This window comes from Glycine soja, chromosome 7 (genome assembly GCF_004193775.1).
Source record: "Glycine soja cultivar W05 chromosome 7, ASM419377v2, whole genome shotgun sequence".
NCBI classification, from domain to species: Eukaryota; Viridiplantae; Streptophyta; class Magnoliopsida; order Fabales; family Fabaceae; genus Glycine; species Glycine soja.
Window position 1 is genome coordinate 31,983,430 of NC_041008.1, and position 23,060 is coordinate 32,006,489.

Sequence of the window (23,060 nt, forward strand, 5' to 3'; positions counted from 1 at the left end):
GTATGACTCAACAATATTTGAAACACTTTGTGGTTATGAAGATCACAAGCTACAAAAAGTTGTCATTCGATGTCTTACACAAAGCTCCCATTTAATTTAATTAGACACTCCCATTTTTTGCTTCCAGTAGTCTTACCGGCTAACTTATCTTTTTATTTTTTGTACTTTCCTCTTTATTCACAAGCCAATAAGTCAAAGGTTTTCCTGCCAGTTTCTAACATTTCTATCAAACAACAAATTTAAGTTTCTTCCTGACATCTCGAACCCACTTCAATAGATCATCATGCTTTGCAAAAACCTAAAATCAATAATATTTTTTCAGTAACAAAACACACATAAATGCAACTTATAAATTCAATCGATAATTAATCAATATACGTCATTAGTCATGAAATATTCGGAGGAGTCAAGAAAATTGGGATGGTGTCAATGTCCAAACCATTATTATTTCCTTCAGTTGAATGTCCCAAACCATTATCCTCTACTTCTATTGGATGATCATAAGCATCCTTGCTTGCCTCAATTATATTTTCCAACCACTTGGAATCCTAACTTCTTCAAAAATAAAAGTATTTCAAATTATTTCCATTATGTATACTCTATAGTCAATCAAAACCAATCAATGAATTCATAGTTTGTTAATAAATCAAACAATTTAAATAAATAAAAACACACGATTTTGTCATACAAAAATACAAAATGGAATCATGTTTCCATTATGCATTTCACCTCACTTTGCAAAAAGCTAAAATCAATAAATAATATTTATTTTAGTAACAAAACACACATGTGAATACAACTTATAAATTCAATCGACAATATATCTCATTAGTCATGAAATGTTCAAAGTAGTCAGGAAAATTAGAATTGGGTCAATTTCCTAACCATTAATTAAATTCCCTTTCAATTGGATGTCCCAAACCATTATCCCCAATGGCATAGTGACTTCTTTAGAAATGAAAGCATTCCAACTTCTTTCCATTACATATGCTCTACCGTCAATAAAAAATAGTTGATGAATTCATTGTTTGTTAATAAATCATACAATTTAAATATAAAAAAACACTATTTTCTAAGACAAATATACAAAAAAGTCATATTTCTCTTATGGAATTACATAACAAAATCATGTCCGTTTTTTTTTTCACAATGCCATAACCAAAAACATGATTTTGTTTGTGTCTTGGTAGAGACACTCAATGAAATCATGATTACATTGTGTGTCTCAACCCAAACACAAATGGAATCATGTTCCATTTATGTTTGAGCAAAATAAAAAATAGAATTATGATTTTATTGTGTTGAATCATAATTTTGTTGTGACCAAATGAAGAAGAAAAAACAATCTTGAACAATGAACTCAACCAAATATAAAACTAATGAATCAAGCTCAAAGGATGGAGATTTGGGGTGTCATGAAAAAGGAACAAAGGAAAAAGGATGGTGGGATGCCAATGTGTGATAGCAAAGTGTGAGGGAAAAAGGTAAGGGGGGTGTACGGAAAGGATGGGGGATACATTTATCAATTCACATTTTCTGAAAAAACTGAAGGTGAGAATAACAAATCCTTAAACACACACCATTGCTTCTTTATATTGAGTTACCAACCCAAATTCTAATACTGATCCATATTCCCTACTTTACTACTTGTATTACATTCTAGTAGATGTACTGCCCTTGTAGTTTTTGAAATCTGGATTTATTTTTTTTTTTTTGGAAATTTAATAAACTAATGTTGAACTTGTACCCTTCTTGATTGTGCGTCGACCGAACAAGACTTCAAGCCTCTTCGTACTTACACACTCAAGGGTTGGAGGGTTGTGTGCCCTTCTCAATCATCCACCAACTGAGGAAGACTTTCAAGCCTCTTCGTGCTTACACACTCGAGACTGAAGGACTGTTTTCCCTTCTCGATCATTCGTCAACCGAACAAGACTTCAAGCCTCTTTGTGCTTATGCACTTAAGCTTGGAGGATTGTGTATCATTCTTAATCAATTGCCTATTTAATAAGATGTTAAGTCTCTTCATGCTTATGCACTCAAGGCTAGAGGACTATGTACCCTTCACAATCGATCGCCAACTGAAGATAACTTCAAGCCTCTTTGTGCTTACGCACTCGAGGCTGGAGGATTGTGTACCCTTCCTGGATGCTTGTCAAATGGTCTAGGATTCCCTAAACATATTTGTTTCAAGTTGGTGATCGACCACGCATATGATTGTTGCCATTATATTGCACTTGTAACCCTTCTTTCCCTCTTTGAGGTCATAATGATTATCAAAGAGGCACCATTATGAGACACTTTAAAATATCAAATTAATAGGCAATTAAGGTGGAAGATAATGACCACCAGTCAGAGAGGAAGACCCTGTTAATAAGAATTCTTCTGTCAAAGTAAGGAAGACAAATTACACTTGTCTTAGTTGAATAGTCTTAGGCTAGGTTTCGTAAACCCTAGGTGAGACTTAGTTACAAGAACATTTTGGTGCCCACCATGAGGCAATAATAAAACTTTTCCCATCTCCCTATGTTTAGCTTTGTTTTCTTTGATGGAATTAGTGGAGTTGCAAACAACCATTCCACATCAGGAACACCCATTATTTCTACGATGTTGGAATCTCTAATGGCGGAGATGAGGATACAAATTGAGGTGTCTAAGAGGATAGTGAGTAAGGCACTGAGAGGTCAAGACACCCGTTGTCTCCAAAATGAAGAAGCCAGGAGGATAGTTGATGAGGCATTACAGGCACAGGGTGTTTGTGCAGTAGTGGAATGATGGGATAAGGAGTAGAACAGATACTGCCCAAACAACGACATAGAACCAGGTAACAAATTTGAAACAATTGGAAGGAGAGGCAATAATTGAGCTGTCGAGGGATTTTCATCCTTTGGCTAAAGTGATAGTAAACGAAGTCATCCCTCCTCACTTCCAGGTCCCAAAGATTCCACATTTTGATGGGACTACAAATCCCACACTACATCTGAAGCAATATCGAGCTTATATGATAATGACTGGTAGTAATGATGCTCTTTGCTGTAAATTCCATGTAGGAGCACTAAAAGTGTCGTGTTGGATTGGTTTAGTGGACTAGTCGATAGGTCTATTTCTCATTTCAATGAATTGTTGAGTCTCTTCACTACTTAATTTGTGGCCAACAAGGAAAAGTTGTCAGTGGCAGTCGATCTCTTTGACATCCTTTAGTAGACAGTTGAATCCCTGAAAGAACTTTTGACTCATTTCAATGCAACAATAGTGCGAGTCTTGGAGCCAAATGAAAGAATGAATATGGTTGGTTTTTGCAAAGGGTTGCATCCAGGACCTTTTAGTGAATCCTTAGTACAACGGACAATCCAATTCCTTTGGTTGTACCTTGAAAGCTTATTGTGCAAGAGGTATACCACACAAATTTGATTTAATACATGTCGTCATTGACAAAACATATGGTAGTCGATCATGTAGAAGCAAGCTTCATGATGAATCAAGATTGATTCAAAGAGTTTTGATGATAACAAAGATGATGACAAAAAGCTCAAAAGTCAAGAACACTTCATGATAACAAAGATGATGATCTCAAGAATCAAAGAATGAGTTCAAGATTGAATCAAGAACACTTCAAGGTTCAAAAGGAAATTTGATTTCAAGAATCAAGAATCAAGTTTCAAGATTCAAGTTCCAAGAATCAAGATCAAGATTCAAGACTAAAGATTCAAGAATCAAGAGAAGACTCAATCAAGATAAGTATTAAAAAGTTTTTTCAAAAACTGAGTAGCACATGAATTTTTCTCAAAAACCTTTTACCAAATAGTTTTTAATCTCTGGTAATCAATTACCATATTGTTGTAATCGATTACCAGTAGCAAAATGGTTTTCAAAAAAGCCTTCAATTGAATTTACAACGTTCCAATTGATTTCAAAATGTTGTAATCGATTACAATGATTTGGTAATCGATTACCAGTGTGTTTGAACGTTGGAATTCAAATTTAATTGTGAAGAGACACATCCTTTCACAAAAAAGCTTTGTGTAATCGATTACACTGATTTGGTAATCGATTACCAGTGATAGTTTCTGAACAAAATCAAAAGATGTAACTCTTCCAATAGTTTTCAACTTTTTCAAATGGTTTTTTAAGTTTTTCTAAAGGTTATAACTCTTCTAATGGTTCTCTTGACCAGACATGAAGAGCCTATAAAAGCAAGGCTTTGATTTGCTTTTCAATGTATCTTTTCAATTCATTCTTTAGACAACAAACTTTAGCCAATTGATTTCTGAGTCTCTTTGAACTTCTTCTTCTTCCTTTTTCCAAAAGCTTTCCAAAGGTTTCTGGTTTTCCAAACCTTGAAAATTGTGTTATTCATCTTTTTCATTCCCTTCTCCCTTTGCCAAAAAGAATTCGCCAAGGACTAACCGCCTGAATTCTTTTTGTGTCTCTCTTCTCCCTTTTCCAAAAGAACGAAGGACTAATCGCCTAAATTTTTTTTTTGTCTCCCTTCTCCCTTGTCAAAGAATTCAAAACGACACAGTCTGAGAATTCTTTTAATTCTTCCCTTTCCCATATACAAAAGATTTCAAAGGACTAACCGCCTGAGAATTCTTTTGTATCCTCATTCACAAAGTTTCAAAGGTTTAACCGCCTGAGAACTTTGTCTTAACACATTGGAGGGTACATCCTTTGTGGTTCAAGTAGAGGGTACATCTACTTGGGTTGTTGACTGAGAACAAGAGAGGGTACATCTCTTGTGGATCAATTCTAGTGGAGGGTACATCCACTAGGTTGTTCAAAGAGAACAAGGGAGGGTACATCCCTTGTGGATCTTTGCTTGTAAAAGGATTTTTACAAGGTTGAAAAGAAATCTCAAGGACTGTTGGTCGCTTGGGGACTGGATGTAGGCACGGGTTGTTGCCGAACCAGTATAAAACTCTTGTGTGTTTGTCTCCTTCTTCCCTACTCTTTTAATTTCCGCTTTGCACTTTAATTTCCACTTTTACTTTTGGTTAAGTTTCTTTTCTATTCTTCATTTACTTAACAACATAGTAAAAGCCTTAGAAGAGTAAATTTTTTAATTAGTAAAGGTTTAGGAATAATTAATTCAACCCCCCCCCCCTTCTTAATTATTCTGAAGCCACTTGATCCAACAGATCATTCTAGATGGTGCGAATTCCATAAGACTAATGACCATGATACATGGAAGTGTTATGCTTTAATTCGACAGATTTAGAAGCTGATAAAATAAGGGCCTCTAGTGAAGTATGTTCATACAATAATTGAGAAATGAGGAGCAAGCGGAAAAGATAAGGTAGATCGGAGAGACCCAACACCTCCTCCAACCAATGGTCCCTCAACGTAGCCTAAACACCAATAAGTAATATTTGGAAACTTTAATATTATTGTTGGTGATACTTTAGGCTGAGGAGTTACATCATTGGCAAGAAAATGATATGTTAGGTCAGTCATGATTGTAGCCATTCAACCCGGTCGTCCATCACCCACAATATCCTTCACTAACATCGACTTTAAGGGAGCCTTCCCACACTAAGACGACTTGGTGGTGATTTTGGCAGTCACGATGGATTTCAATGTAAAAAAAAATATTAGTAGACCAAGGAAGCTCAACGAATATCATATTTTGGGATATGTTTGTGGGACCTAGCATTCTCAAAGATCTCCTCCGACCACATCATGGTTCTTTAGTTGGCTTCAATGGTGGATAGATAGAGGCTCAGGGTCATGGGGAGCTAGAGATCACCTTTGGGGAGACAAAGTAAGAAAAAACTTTAACCATCAAAAATTTGGTGGCGAACACTTTGTAATCATATAGTGTTCTCCTTAGTCGTCCCTCCCTGAACAAGGTAGGTGTTGTGGTATTGATGGGGCACCTAAAGCTTAAATACCAATTGGATAATGGCACAATTGGTACAATCAAGGTAGATCAAGAAGTGGCTAGAAAATGTTACCAAAAAAGTCTAAGAGCCAAAAGAAATTGGCATGGCCAACTAACACAACACGATGTTAATGTCTTGGTTGAGTCTCCTTGAAGAATTGAAGGAATTTGATATAGTTGAAAGGAAGAAAGTGAAAATCATATCAACATTAGATCCTCGATTTGAAGTCAAGCTTTTTGATGTTCTCAAATGTAATATTGGAACATTTGCTTGGAGCTTAGAAATCGTGCTAGGTATAGATACTAATTTCCTCTATCACAAATTGGCTTTAGACCCCTCGGTAAAGCCAATCATCTAGAAAAGGAGAAAGTTAAGGGAGGAAAAAATGAAAACAAATGCTGACAAAACAAAAAAGTTGATATTACATTTCAGAGAAATTCAGTATCCGACCTAGCTGGCGAATGTGGTGATGGTGAAGAAATCAAGAGGGAGTGGAGAATGTAGGTCGACTTAACAAATTTAAACAAAGCTTGCCCTAAGGATTTGTATCCCCTACCAAACATCAATTGTCTAGCCAATAGGGCCTCGGGTTACCAATTACTTAATTTCATGGATGCCTACTTGGGGTATAATCGAATCAAGATGCATCCCATGGATGAGGACAAAACAACTTTCATCGTTGGACAATCCAATTATTGCTACAAGGTCATGCCTTTTGGCTTGAAAAATGTTAGTGCTACTTACCAAAGGTTGATGGACAAAGTCTAAGTTAATTTATAAGGAAGAATGTGGAGGCCTATTGGTGTAGTAGCTCCGTGTGGAGCTTGTAGGCCTTGGATCTTCTTCATCAATGGAGTCTTTGGCTTCTTAAAGATCAATGGTAGCGGAATGAAGGAGGAAAGGTGATTGGAGATGCCACTTCAAGGGGAAGATGAGTAAAGAAGAAGCTCACCACCATAAGAAGAAATGGATAAGAGCTTGAAGGTAGGAGAAGATGAGTGAAGAGAGAGGGAGAGAAGGGGCACGAAATTTACGCCTCAAATGAGGTCTGAAATTTGAAGTGTAATTTCTCAAATGATCAAAGTTGAAAAAATGCACACCCAAGGCCTCTATTTATAGCCTAATTGTCATACAAAATTGGAGGGAAATTTGAATTTCTATTCAAATTTCACTTGAATTTGAATTTGAATTTGAATTTGTGGAGCCAAATTTGGAGTCAAAATTTCACTAATTATGATTAGTGAATTTCAGCTATGGTTCAGCACTAATACAAGATCAAGTCCAAGATTCTCCACTAAGTGTATTTAGGTGTCATGAGGCATGTAAAGCATGAAGGGCATGCACAAAGTGTGACTATATGATGTGGCAATAGGGTGTAACAAGCAAATGCTCACTTCCCCTTTAGGCTAGACCAAAATTTAATTGGATAGGGCTTCTCCCAATTCAATTAAATTTCTCTCCCAACACACACATCAAATAGTGCACTTAATGCATGTGAAATTACAAAACTACCCCTAATACAAAAACTAGTTTAGGTGCCCTAAAATACAAAGGCTAAAAAATCCTACATTACTAGTACCCTCCCTACACTATGGAGCCCTAAATACAAGACCCAAAAATAATGAAATCCTAATCTAATATGTACAAAGATAAGTGGGCTCATACTTAGCCCATGGGCCCAAAATCTACCCTAAGGCTCATAAGAACCCTAGGGCCTTCTCCTGCATCTCTAGCCCAAACTTCTTGGAGTCTTCTATCTAATACCCTTGGGGAGTTGGGGGGTAGGATTGCATCACCTACGTTGATGGCATGGTCGTGAAATCACATTAGGTTTTTTTAAAATAAATTAAGGTAGTGGAAGGGTTAAGGAAGGCAAATCTTAACTCGGTTGGAGCCCCCTAAACACCCCATAAACCTAATCACACCCCAAATAACATCAAATAGAAAAAAGAAGAACAAGTACAAGCTTGGGGGACAAAACCAAAACCCAAGAGAGAAATTAACAAAACCTATAGGAAAGGGGAGCAATTATATTCCTAAGGAATTCTGTCCTAACAAAACCAAGGACAGAGTCCTAGCAAGTGTAGTTCTCATGAGTCAAAGTGCCAAGGTTAGCAAGTTTATTTACACATGAGTTTTCCTCTCTATAAACATGTGAGTAACAAAAAACTATATTTTTACAAAAAAAATAAACATTTTTCCCATTTACTATGGAGACATTAAGGAACCAACAAAGGATTGCTGAAAGCCTGAATGACCAGTGAAGAGTCACATTCAATCCACAAATTATTCCAGCCTTTGCACTTCACTACTTCTAAGGTGATGCCTACACCTTAGCAAAAAAATTTGTTTAAACCCCTATATAGGAGGAGAAACAACCCGAAAAACCTCTCGAGTGATCCCGAAAATTACCTTCAGCAACAGCATGCCCAAAAGTGTCTTTCGTAGATCCGTCCATGTTACATTTAATAGTACTAACACGCAGTGAATGCTAAGAGACTTAAGGTTTCAAACAAAGCACTTGTGCATCGAGTTTGAACTTTCTCCCCCTGTGAATCCTCCAACTATTGTGTTGATTACACCTTGAAGCCAAGTTTTACGTGAGGGATTCTTGTCTTGATGTTGTGTTTTTTTTTTTTTTTTGGTTCTTAAGTCCTATTGCATTCTTGACTTCTATCTCGCTCCCTATCACATGATGGGTCTTTGAAAAACTTTTGCAGGTGCCCCTTTTGGATTAACTTTTCTATTTTATCCTTAAGGGTAGTGCAACCTTTAGTGTTGTGACTAGTGACTTGGTGATATCGATAATACTTGGACTTGTTTGCTCCAAGTGGAGGTCAATTCTTAGCCGACAACTGGATCAATTTGGTATTGCAAGCTTCCTCCAGTACTCGGTCTTGACTCTCAATTAGTGGAGTGTAGTGGCTGAATTTGGACCAAGGCGGTCTATCGACTCTAGATTTTCCTCAATTGCAGCCACTCTAGACCTTCACTTTCCAGTCTACTGGCTTCCTTAACGATTTTCGCCACACTTTTTCTCTAAACCTAGTCATTTCTTCCATCTAAATGAACCCGACAACCCATGTTCTCATCTCGTCCAATGTTGCAAGTGGTTTCTTGCATAAGTTGTCCAAGAAGGGACCAAATTCTAGTGCCATAATCATTAAGGTGAGTTAGACTTCTAGACTCAAGTTCTAAATCTGAACTAAGACTGATGAGAACCTCTCCATGAAATCACAAAGCAATTTGTCTTCTTCTTGCCTAATGTTGGCGAGTGCCATAGCTGTAAGATGGTGTGGTCTGTTCGTCGTGTATTGAGCTCCAAAACACTCTATAAGCCTTATGAATGAGTCAATGAATTTTCTCAGCAGTCAAGCATACCAATGGAGTGCTACACCTTTCAATGTTGTAGGAAAAACTATGCAATGATTGTGTCGACATTCGTCAACAATTCATTTGTGTGACGAATGCGTCCATGTGTTCGTCTAGGTCTTAGCATCCATCATAATGGTCAGTTTTCAACGACTATTATCCAGGTGGGAGTTATGCCTCTTTAACCCCGTCAACGAAAGGATGCAACCAAGTGTTAGCGTTTGCTGCTCTCTGGACTGGTCGCATGATGGAGGAAGTCACTTCACGCCACATCATATTAGTTGTGTCTGTCCTAGCCTATTGGGTCCGGTGGGTTGTTGTTGTTGTTACAACTAAGTTTGCCTTCTGGTTCTCTTGAAGCTTCAGATACTACTCTTTGAGAATGGTGTTCTCCTTTTGAAGGTCTTCCATCTCCTGAGTGTTTCTTTGATTCAAGGAGTGCATCTTTCTTTGCAAGGGAATGATCAACAAGTGATCATCAAGCTCCTGACGCGAGTGACTCACCAGGCTTGTTGGGTTCCTCTTTTCAAGGGCACCCATAACAAGTATCCCATTCACGATGGATTCCTGCTCATGTGATCATTTTCCTTGAATAAAGGCGTTGATGTTGTTGTTTGTTGCCATTGATGATGTAGTTGTTGAAGGGAAAGTTTTCCTTTGACCCCATAGTGGGCACCAAATGTTTTTACTAAATTTGGTAGAATCTCCTCATGACAATGCTTCTACATGAGCTTTTCCATGAATGGTGATGGAGTGTACCTACAAAGGCATTCTGACGCTCAAGTTAGCAACATAGAAGTATACATGTATTAGAATATAGGTTGGATTAAGAGTTAGTTTACCTGAACATTGATTATCTCCTTTTACAGAGGTGACATTGGATGATAAGATTTCAATTTCCCTTCTAAGATAATGTAAATAGGGGAAAATATGATTTTATCTTATCTTTCCTCTAATAATAGATAACATCCAATTTTAAGGGGTATCTTTATCTTTCTGGTAGAAGATAGAGTTTCCCTCTTATCGTAATTATATCTATCATATTCTCTAGATTCAAGTAGCCTACTTAGTCGACCAGCAAATACAGAGGTTCTTCGAGTCTAAGTAGTACAATTAACAAGAGTTGTAACACCCCATAATTCATAAAATAAATTAAAAATTATTTTTTTATTTAAAAATAAATAGAGTTTTAGAAAAATGATGAGATTTTTATGATTAAATAAATAAGAAGAAATAATTTTATTAATTAAAATAATGGTTTGAAAGAAAATAAGAAAAAAATTATTTATTCATTTGATAGGAAATAAAATAGAGTTCATTTTTATAAAATAAATAACTACAAAATAGAGTAAATAAAAGACCCAGAGTACCGAAGATATAAATAGAGACGTAATAGGTCACTCTTTACATTTACCACACGTCTATGCGTTATCTCTTCCTCTCAAATCCATTTTCCCTTCTTCCTTTCCCAAAACTCTATTTTTCCCGCATACACTCAAATCTATCTCATTAAAACGATGATCCTAGAATCATTAACCGTTTGATTGTGGTGAAATTTGAACATGTGGTTTCAAACTTATTTTTTCATACACCAACCATTGGGATTTCCAGTATAATGTATGTCATGAAGAAATGTCCCTCGCACTAAGTTTTCTTTTTTCTCGCAGATACCCAAAACTTATCTCAGTAAAACTATGATTCTAGACTCTTCAATCGTTGGATCTTTGTGAAATTTTCACACTTCCTTTGGAACCCATTTGCGCACATTCTCACCGTTGGGATTTGCGAAATAATGTTAAAAGAGAGAAATTAGTCTCATATATTGACAGTAAAATGGAGGCTACAATCTCTTCGTCTTCTCTCTAACGCTTGGAAACCCTAACAGAGCAAACAAGGGAAAAATCTTGAGGAATCTTAGGGAACTACTAGAGACTATCACTGTCGGACTACACACGTGAGCCCGCTTAGAGGTAAGAGATGGGTTTATCACAATTGGGGTTAGAATGAACATGTGTAGGGATCCTTAAATGATCAAATTGAGATTTATTTTGGGATGTTTATTGAATTATAATTTTTTTCTTTATGATTATAAATACGATATTGCTGTGTTTGATGGACCAATTGACGTCCTGATATGAATTAGTTGATAAAATTGAGTGCTCTTGGTGTTTTCGTGTTTTTAACCTAGATTTTGATTCATTGATTTTGATATGATTGTGTGAAATTATTTGAGGGGTTTTACTACCCATATTGTGAAAAACATTTTTGTATAAATTGTTTGTACTTTGGACAAGATTTGGTAGATTGGCATGATAAATTGTTATATTGAGATTATGAAATTGTAATTAAAATTGTGCCTAAGTGATAAATTGAATATGTGATGAATTATTATATAACATGCTGCTTTGAGATCATAACATTGTTATTGGAATTGAGTATAAGGGCAAAGTTGAACATCCATTGATTTGTGAGATACACATAAACGTGTGATAGTGGATTGTGATGTTGTGATATGTTAAAATTGTTTATTATGAAATTTGGTTGTGAATAAGTGTGTGGTTAACACTTGATATGACAATACTTGTGTTGTGAGTTGTGAATTATATAATAATCTGACTGGTGTTTACCTTGAGAAAAGTGTTTATGCACAGTGTTAAAGGAAAAATGTAGGATTCCTAGTTAGAAACCTAAAGTGTTAAATTGTAGCGCAATATGTTGAACGTGTTTGAAACACGAGTGTGAGGTCGTGGGTATTGTATAATTCATGGGCAGTGTTTGTGTGCAAAAATTGTTTTAAGAGTTGGACTTGAATCAGGAAGGTAAGGCCCTAACAGATTCTTCGGAGTCTAGGCCTTAGGGGCAAAGACACTCGGTTTGAGTGCTCCTTTAAGCCTATGTTGATCCCATATGGTTGGAGCATTCTCGCAAAATAGAGAGACTCTGATTGGTCACCTTATGATTTTACTTAGTAAGAGTGACCTGACATACCTATTGTGTGGTTTGTCTTGTTATGTACTCCTAAGTGCCCCAGTTTGGTTTTTCACTAACATGATACCAGATTGCATATAGGCTTGAGTCTTAGTATAATTATTGCATAACGATTACTAATTGTTTATTGTGAAATTGATGAGTGTTATTACGTCTTGACTCGAGTGTGTGATTGATGTGTAATGTGATTGGTGATTGAAAAATGAATTTTAAATGATAAAGTGGTGAAGTGATGTGGACTGTATTAAGTTGAGCTTTGTTATAAATACTTCCATAATTTATTTTGATTACATCTTTGTTTATTTGTATTTTTTTTAGAAATGTGATAACTCACTCTCTATGTGTTATTTGTGTTTGGATCCTGTGATGATCTCAAACCTTGTATTCGTGGGAGCAGATGACTAGGTGGATGACTTTAAAGAACCTCGTGCTAGAGGCTGAGACACAATGCTCTGATATGATGTGATGTTGAGGATGAGTTTTTATTTTAATTGCATAATGTTATTTTATTTTATTTTACCACACTGATTTAACAAAATTTCTTTTGTAAACTTTGAAGGCCTTGTTCTGAGTCGGATATGTTGTTAATTAGTTTTATTTGATAATAGTGAAGTGAATGTAAACCTTTTACCTATGTGAATTTGTTTATTAATATTTTTATATGTTTTATTTATTTATATATATGTCGACATAGAGAATGTCACAAGAATATCTAAATCTTTTGCTTGTCAAAAAGTTTTGATTATAGTACACCTTGTATTGACTCTAATTCATCTTGATATAATATAAGTTCATTTCCTTCAAAAGAAATCTATCATTATTCTAAAATTAATCAATTAAAATTAATTAGTACATAAAGCACTAATGGCATTAGTTTTATGTCGATGATATGACCAAATTTAAAAATAAATAAATAAAATAAATGTTTTAAATATAAAAGAAAAAAAATAAATTTTATTGAAAAAACAACAAACCAAAAATATATTTTAACTTGTATTTATTCTATACCAAACAGGATAATCAAGTATACAAGTAATATAAAATTGATTCGTTTTTTATGTTTCTTAATTAAATAAACAATTATATTTGTATGTTCATTCATCTTTCAATTTTTATAATAAACTACTTAAATACCTCGTGTCTGGTATTAATTTTATAATTTATAAATTTTTAATGTATTTAACTATTATATTTTGATTAATAAAAAAATATTATAATTATTATTATTATTATTATTATTATTATTATTATTATTATTATTATTATTATTATTATTATTATTATAGTCTCCTTTTGTCATATGTTATCATATTAGTGTATTTAAAATTAAAAATCTTACATGTTGTCTTCTTCTTATAATTGTATGTTAATTAATTTATTGATTAAATTAGTTCAATAATTAAGTGATCACTAATTTAAAATAACGGATAAAAAAATAAAAATAAATGATTATGTATGAAAATGATTTAATACGATATCTATATATATGACAAAAACCTTTTAAGGATGCAATCATTTTGGAATATTTTAATATGAAATATATTTCAAGAAATAATTCAATTTAAATGGAAATTATCAAAATTCAGGTAAATATATAATATATAATTAATTATAATGTTTTTTTTTTACTTATGGAGATAATTTAATCAATGGTTGACACTAATCCAAAATTTAAAATAATCAATTAATTTAAATTATGGGACTATTTATGAAAATACTTTAATAAATATGAAATTAAACATAGAATGCTCATTTATTTATGAAAATCATTTAAATGATTTATTATCATGAGTCTAAGATTTTAAGTGGATATTAATTTAAGATGGATACGTAAATAAATATAAAAAAATAGACGATTATGTATGTAAATGATTTAATATAAAATTAATTTTGCTCAAGTATATATTTTAAAAGAAATATATTAGTAGAAATAGTAAAAGAAACTTATTCTCCATCATTGTTCTTTTGTTTATTAGTAGTTTAAGTGTATATTTTAAATCATATTATATCGAGCTTGAGAACAATGATATTATTTGGTCTTTTTATTTTTTACTTTTAAAATTGTTTTTTTTTCTAATATACACGGGATAAAATGAAAAGATTCAAAATGCAGCTGAATATGAAATTTTAAATAACATTCATTTAATTTAATTATGATATAAATTTAAATTATTAATTAACACCAGCCCAAACTTTAAGTGATTAATAATTTAAAAATATTGATTAATTTAAAATAAAAATTATGTACATATAAATATTGATTAAAAAATTATTTGTGTTATTAGTTAATTTGAATTAGAAAATATAATTATTTATTAATTAGAATATTCTAATCATGATTGGTTACTATAACTAGAATAATTACCTTAATTAAAATAAAAATATATATTTGTGTTATTAATGAATTTTAATTTTAATTATAATGGTATTATTCATTAGAATATTCTAATAGTTAATGATTATGTAATTATAATTACTGAGAATTAATATGGAGATATCACTTGACATTTATTCACGTGACAAAATTTTCTGTTATATAATAACTAGTTTAATTTCTTGTGGTATTAAATTCATATTTTATATTGATAAGACTAATTTTTTATATTATTTGATTTTGAATATGTTTTATTTAATTTAAATTTTAATAAATGTATATTTCTAGATGTGTCAATAAATATTTAAGTATATTTTATATACACACCTGTGATGAATTTTAAACTTTTTAAATTATAATATATAATATTAAGTAAATATATAAAATAAATTCAAGTTGATTTAAATTATTTTATTGGACAATTAATTAAAATTTTGCACGTATATGTTTCATAATAGTAGAATATACATGTATGAATTAGAAAAATATACACTAAAAATGACTCTTTATTAATTACGTTTATGTAAAATTTACTTTTAACGATAATTATTATATTTTAAAATGTACTTGTAATAAGATATTTTTCATATTTTCATTTTAACCAACAAAAAAATATATCATATCAATTTTCATGGTTCTTAAACTTGTTATATAAAATTAAAAAGAATAGAATAAATATAAAATTTGAATATTTCTACTTATACCGTTCTTATGTACTATTGTTGATTTAGGATTTTGTAATTATTCTATTGAAAATATAATAACTATAAAATTTGCATTAACTGAATTATTTGGAGGGAATAAATTTGGGGATGACACGTGTTGTCACTCCATAGAATAAAACCTTATATATACGCATATAGTATATTACATAATGTAAAATATGAGTTTATCCTTACTAGTAAAACTAATATAACTTAATATATATATATATATATATATATATATATATATGGTCTAAAAAAGATATATTGTTAACTAAAAAAACTAAAAAGGAATGAAATAAAATGATCAATAATTTTTTCATAGTATATTACTAAACGATACTAAAATCGTCATGGTTATCAAAATCTCTATTTAACTCGTAAAATGGTACAAGTTTATGATTTCACAATGCTTCCATGAGTTAAATAGTGAGTACAATCGCAAATCAAGTAGAATCGATAGTAAACTCAGTAGTATCAGAGTAAACTCAGTAGAATCAGAGTAAATTCGATAGAATCGGATCTATGAACTTCATATTTATATGTTATTTATAAGCTCATATAAAGACGAGAAAACACTCATATCAAAAGAAGATGAATGACTTAGTTTATGTGATGTATAACTTTAAGTTGAAAAGTAGACAAATAAGAAAAATTATTGTTCAATCTTCCATTTGAAGATATGAAATGTAATGATAAATGGATAATAAAAGAGGGAGGTGATATTTTTTTATGAAGACAATGTCCAGGTTGAACAACCTCTATGTGAAAGTAGCAGTGAAAGTAATATTGACTTGGTTGGAGGAAGTTTAAGTGATTCAACTTTGGATGCATTTGATATTGAAAATTTGGTTTTGAATTACAATGTTTGAATATCACTTCTCAACTGAGGAAGAGCTTGAAGATGATGGAGATGAAGATGGTGGTGGTGGTGGTGATATTTGAGATGATTTAATTAGAGGATTGATGAATATTTGAACTATTTTAATTTTTTTTTAAAATGCTTTTATTTTAAGAACTTATGTTTTGTATTATATGAATTTGTTTGATTGGATGTAGACTGTTAGTTTATTGAATTATTGTTAAATTTTGTTATTTTGATTTATTTTAAGGTTGAAATATTAAGTTACGATTTTATATATAAAAATATTAATATATTTTTTATATTGAATAAATTCTTACGAGTTCACAAGTTAATTTTACGAGTCGAGTTTATGAGATCTCCACAAATTTACGTAAAATCGTAAGTTTAACCTTAAAAATCGTTATTAAAAAAATACTAAAAAAGAATAAAATAATTGATTAAGAATAAAAATTCTAAAAATAGAATTATTTGCATTTAATAGAATAATAATTGAATATAACTCTAATAGAATGAATAATAAAATAAAATCTATTTACATAATAAAATAATATTGATTTGAATTAATAATATAATTGAATAATAACATTTAATATTTTTAGATGGAATGAATATAAGTTTGTTACGTGACACCATTCCATAAAATTAAACATTCTTGTTTATATATATATATATATATATATATATATATATATATATATATATATATATATATTCCAAACAAGAAAACTAATTTGAACACAAATTAAAAACAATATTTAATAATTCCTAATGTTGACTAGCATGAGTAATTTAGAATTTGAAATGTTATTACGAGTGAAATGAGTTTAAATCTATAAATATCAAAATAAATAAATAAATCCTATTAATTTGAGTTTTTTTATATATATAGATCTCGGATATCCTTCACTAATTAAGCTCTAATTACACTAGAATAACTCTACTAATCCATGCACTCGATATTAATGTTTGGGGCTCCTTTGACTTTTTTCTTTTCGTGGAAAGATTTATTGTTATTGTCCATCTTCCTAAAAATTGAAGCAGCATCAAAATACTCCTTTTGTGAAGTTTAATATTACAAAAATTCAAACCATTTTGATGCTGTTTCGTGTGCCACAAACCTTTAAATAACAAAATTTGGTATTAAATTAAAAAAATGATTGAAATATTAAATGTTAGAGGACCAAATAAAATGTACGATTTTCATGGAAAAGGCCTTGGAGCTTTGCCAACGACAGCATCCTAGCTTTCATTTCATACCGAAGTCACATTAAATTTTCATTAATAAAAGTTAGTAAATTAAGTAAACTTATCTAAGGAAAAAGAAACTCCACGCATATTCTTTTCGTTCGCAAATTTTATACCTAATATGTTACCAAAAAAATAAAATTCTTGTTCCTTAATTTATCATAATATAATATCCTAACTTGTTTAATGAGTGGTCCAACATAATACTAGGATACAAATGAGACAAACACTTGTACCGAAAAATGAGACAAACAGAAAGAGAAGAGCCTATGATCTTTGAATCGTCTCAAATTTCCAGTAACTCTCTCGATCGCACCACTCATGAATACTTCGAGTAAAATTTGACAAAATTAGGCACATAAAAGGCGTATGGATTTCTCTAAACGTCTCAAATTACCAGCAACTCATCTTGATCTAACCACTCATGAATACTTACGAAAATTTGGACAAAATTAGAATCACATAAAGGAGTATGGATCCTCTAAAATATGTATATAAAAAATTAACAATTATAACTAGTAATTAAAAAATTAATAGAATAATTTTTCTCAACTTCGATATAAACAAGCATCTAATCATAATGTGCAAATCAAATTCACTCGATTACTACCGTAAACAAAACTAATACCAATTCACAGCATCATGTTCACATCCAAACATGCATGGCTTAAAGGAATGCACAAGACTTCATGGCTGGAAAGAAACCAACTAACTATATGTACAAGTTTTCCTGATGGAAATCAAGCATTTTAAGGAGCAGAATCCGATACAGAACTTCTCTCAGTAACAACTAGGATAATATACAAGGAATATCAAGGAAACCAATAATTTTAATTGTGTATTAAGATTTTAAGAGCAGCACAACTGAGCCTACATCCTCAATGACAAAGTAAAGCAAGCACAATATAATTATAATACCTCTCACCACCACCACCACTTTTCCCAAGCTTAACAAACTATTTCTTGTTCTGAAGAAAATGAAACTATTTGTCTATCTGTTCTGAAACACAGGCTAAGCCCTGAAGCAATCTCACTATTTCAGTTGTATCATCCAGGTAGTACTTAGCCTTACTGGGTTTTCGACAAACCGTGCATGCAAATACCTCGGCCTTTGGAGCGATCAGACCGCCCATTGAACTGGTAATTACCTCAAACATGTCTTCATCAGACCTGTCATCTCCTATACACAAAACAAAATCAGGGCACATCCCCTTTTCTTGCATGGCAGAAAGTAGGCGTGTGGCCACTAGTCCCTTGCTCACACCCTGCATGTGTACACATTCCACATGTATTTATTAGATTTTGAGGCTTAAGTAGAAGTGTAGAACAATAAAATGGATACTATAAACATTTGACATTTCTCAAAAGCATAACCACATCAAAAAGAGAAAAATAATCTTTCAAGAGTGGATCTACATGACAGTTCAACAATAATTCACATGTTTCCTTTTATGGTTATTTTACAAACACGGGTTCAAATAAGGTAAAAGAAATTGAATAGGTTAACTAGTACCTACAATACATATTAATATTTCTAAATTATGATAAAAATTCACCAATTAAAAATGGACTTACTGACAAGCTTTCTTCTTTCAATTCTTTGTCCTTTCTCTGGTCTATGATGCATACCTTTTTTTACATATATTAATTAAACTGTTGATTTTATGCTGAACAATGCTACTGTGCCTTTATTGATAATTCCAACCACAATGATTGATTTTGTTTTCAAATTATGCCTTAATGCAAAACAAGTTTTGCAAGCTTACCCACCAGTTTTGATTTGGAATTAGTTTATGCAAAAATGTAACTGATGATGCGGCAACTAACATCAATATCCAAGGTATAATATAAAATGAATATATATATATAGATAGATAGATATATACAACTAATTCCTAGAAGTGGAATGTTGTACACACCTGTGGTTTAACCTCTACATTGTTCTGGTCACTCTTGACTGTTACTGGTTCATTTGCAAGCACACTCTCAAGATGATCAAGGAGTTCCTTAGCTTGGCACGATCCAAAGTCTGGATCTGCATCCTCATAGCACCAAACAAGTGCAGTCTCCTTGTCTTCAATGGTGGATCCATCAGTTGTTTCAGTGTAAAGTTTCATTACAGGTTCTGCAATTTGTTTCCAACTAGTGTCTGTTGCTGCAACATGTGTTTCCCACTCTTCATCTCGTTTCATTCTGAAACCATACATGATATAAAAAGCAAGGTCAACCATTAATTCTACCTCAAGAAAGCACTGATGTTGAAAAGGCAACAAGCATAAGTAATTTACCTTAGAAAGTAACCATGCTCAGCTGCAACTCCCAGATTCTCACAAGGAGAAAACCATTCGGAAAGCATCTTTCGGCTTCTAGCACTAACAAGGAAAACCATGTTGTTCTTATCTCTACACAAACTACTAAGAATTTCAATGGATTTACTGCTTGGACTCTTATCAATGGTGGATGATTGAGGCATTAGTGTACCATCATAGTCAAGAAGGATTGCTCTAGTTGCCGTCCGCTTGTAAGCTGAAACTATGTGCTCCATTGAGAGCTTCTTGAAGTTTGGATCAAGTGCAACAACTCTAAAGCTTAATCCAAAACCAATCCCCCACCACCTTCGTCGCACATGATCACTACAAGTCCTTTCCAAATCTTGCAAGAAGCTTCGAGCCCAGTACCCAACATCATGAGTACTAACATATCTATAATGCTTTTCATGTCTAAGCTCTTTCTCCGAATCAGCCATTTCCAGCGCAGAGTCCATTGCATCTGCTACAGCATCAATATTCCAAGGGTTCACTCTGATTGCCCCACTTAAAGATGGGGAACAGCCAATGAATTCAGACACAACTAACATGCTTTTCTTCTTAGGGGAGGAAGCTAGACCCAAAACTGCATCCAACATTTCATTTCCTTGACGACTAATGATATATTCATACGGTATGAGATTCATTCCATCCCTTACCGCAGTGACTAAACAACACTCCGCAACAACATAGTAAGCAACTCTCTCATAAAACTTGAGAGGCTCCTCAATCAGAATGACAGGATCAAACCCGGGTTTCCCAAATGTTTCGTTTATCCGTTTCACTGTGGCCTTCGTCTCGGCTTGCACTTCTTTCACATCTTTCCCTCGCCCCCTCGCAGGATTTGCTATCTGGACCAGCACTACCTTTTCCCGATACTCAGGGTGCTGAATGAGAAGCTGTTCCATGGCCAACAACTTCAAACTTATTCCCTTGAAAATATCCATGTCATCCACCCCAAGCAACAATGTCCTTCCTTTATCAGAAAACTGTCTAATGAGCTCGCAAACTTTTTCTTCAGTCTGAGGCATCCTCAAAACTGATTGAAGCTGACCCAAGTGAATACCAACAGGAAGAATTTTGATACTAACAGTCCTACCATAGTACTCAATCCCAATATAACCTCGCTTGGATTCATAGGTAAGGCCGAGCATCCGGCTACAACAGGAGAGGAAATGCCGCGCATAATCGAAAGTGTGGAAGCCGATCAAATCCGAATTAAGGAGGGCTCTCAGGATCTCTTCCCTAACAGGCAATGTCTTATATATTTCTGATGAAGGGAATGGACTGTGAAGGAAGAACCCCAGTTTCACCCTGTTGAATCTCTTCCTCAAGAAAGTTGGCAACACCATCAGATGATAATCATGTATCCACACATAATCATCTTCAGGGTTAATAACTTCCATAATCCTATCTGCAAAAATTTTATTGACTGACACATAAGCCTGCCACAGTGACCTATTAAACCTGCCACCAAGCTCTGGTGACAAGGGCAACATGTAATGAAACAGTGGCCACAACTGCTGCTTGCAAAAACCATGATAGTACTTAGTAAACTGGTCAGCTGGGAGAAAAGTTGGGATACACTTGAAGGTCTCAAGAAGTGTCTGTGAAACCTCATCTTGTTCGCTTGGATGCACCTCCTCCTTAAGGCATCCAACATAAATAACCTCAATATCATCATCCCCTAACCCATCTTTCAGCTGAAGAAGTGCATTCTCATCCCACTCGAAAGACCAACAACTCCTATTCCCATCTGGCCTCCTCTGGGCCCTTATGGGAAGCTGATTAGCCACCATGATTATCCGGTCTCGGTGCGCTGTCGACGACGACGGATCAGAGCACACACTCTCCACTGGGTCATCATCAACATCAGATATCAACCCAGCCACAGTCATAATCCTTGGAATTCTCCTGTTCATGTACCCAAATGATGGAGCCTCCCCAGAGGCCAACTCCAATAGGTTTGAATAGGATTTTGATACCATCCTTGTAACCTTGTAATCAATCAATCACAAGCTAACTCACACTGATTTGAGACACTATATACCCACATACCATCCAAGGTAATAATCCTCAATAATAGCCAACAATATTCATCTCACAAACAAGGTCCACATCACAACACTTTTAACCAAAAAGGGTAAACCCAAATCAACCAAATGGATGATGAAGAACAAAAAGGGTGTGGGTTAACCACTGAACTGGACAAAACAAAGACTATGTTTTTGAGATAAGGGTCAACTTATACTTGTCCTGAATTGAGTGAAAGAGAAATTACGAAGCATGAAATGGCAAGAGGAGCAGGTGGTGAATCTGTGATGAGTAATATTGAAGAGCATCAAAAGGGAGAGCAGAACTTGTCTTAGGATGAGTTTGGAGAAAGGGATCAAAGCAAGGGACAGATGAAACATGTAGTTGCCAGTAATCCAGAAGAGAGAGAGATAGAGAAGCACAAAAGGAATGGAATAGATTCAGATCACATAAACAGCTACAACAAGAAACAGCAACCAAACAACCCCCCAGAGATTGATGTCATAAACGGACTGAACTTGGAAGTCAGAACCAGATGGCCTAAAAGACCAAAGGAGCAAAGCTAAAAAAAAAGGATAAATAAAAAAACAAGGAAACCCAAATGGAACTTAACTAACAGTTCAAGAAAATTACCAGATTGGTTGAGAAACTTGAATTCCAATTTTCACTTTCACTCGGTGAATGTAAAAAAAATCAGAATCCATCCATATCCATATCCATAATCCATATAAGATAAATCATTCAAGAAAAACCACCTCATAGAATAAGAAAAATAAAAAATAGTAATAATAGTAATATAAATGACTAAGAAAATAAAGAGAAAATATCTTGAATTATCTTTTGGAAGAGCTTTCTCACTGATCCACAATGGCCACCCAACCCCATGATATCTCTTTCCACTGAGCCTAGACAGCATGCAACAGTGTGATACTTTTGGAAGCTCACTTGTTTTCGTGAGTCAACCACTAAAAACAACTTCGTTTTTTTATTTAATTTTTACTCATTGAAAAAGGAAACTTCCTGACCGTTGATGGTGTCAGAAGACTAAAAGTAATTAAGATCAAAAGTTACGATGTGCAGTACACCGTGAGATAGACGCGTGGGAAGTAGCGTGCAATGTTCTCATGAGTTCGTCCTTATCTTTTGTCCTTCGGCAAGTCCGTCACCGAGGATTATGTTTCGCGTGGGACCCACCTGCGAGGGGTTGTCTGAAATTAGCTGCAAAGCTCGTTGGTCGCGCCACGTTTCGCGCGCTCATTGGGTCCGCCATCGTCCTCGGGACACGTGGCA

At 33.5% G+C, this 23,060-nt stretch overlaps 1 protein-coding gene across 1 annotated transcript; it reads right to left on the reverse strand.

Moving 5' to 3' along the window:
• Positions 1-18,033: 18,033 nt before the first annotated feature.
• On the reverse strand, positions 18,034-22,664 carry LOC114419299 (alpha,alpha-trehalose-phosphate synthase [UDP-forming] 6-like). The gene is made up of 4 exons (XM_028384948.1): positions 22,404-22,664; positions 19,719-22,310; positions 19,350-19,623; positions 18,034-18,695 (listed from the first exon to the last, which is right to left on the reverse strand). The coding sequence occupies exons 2-4, from the start codon at positions 21,722-21,724 to the stop codon at positions 18,414-18,416; spliced, it is 2,562 nt and encodes an 853-aa protein (XP_028240749.1). The 5' UTR covers positions 21,725-22,310; positions 22,404-22,664; the 3' UTR covers positions 18,034-18,413.
• Positions 22,665-23,060: the final 396 nt, after the last annotated feature.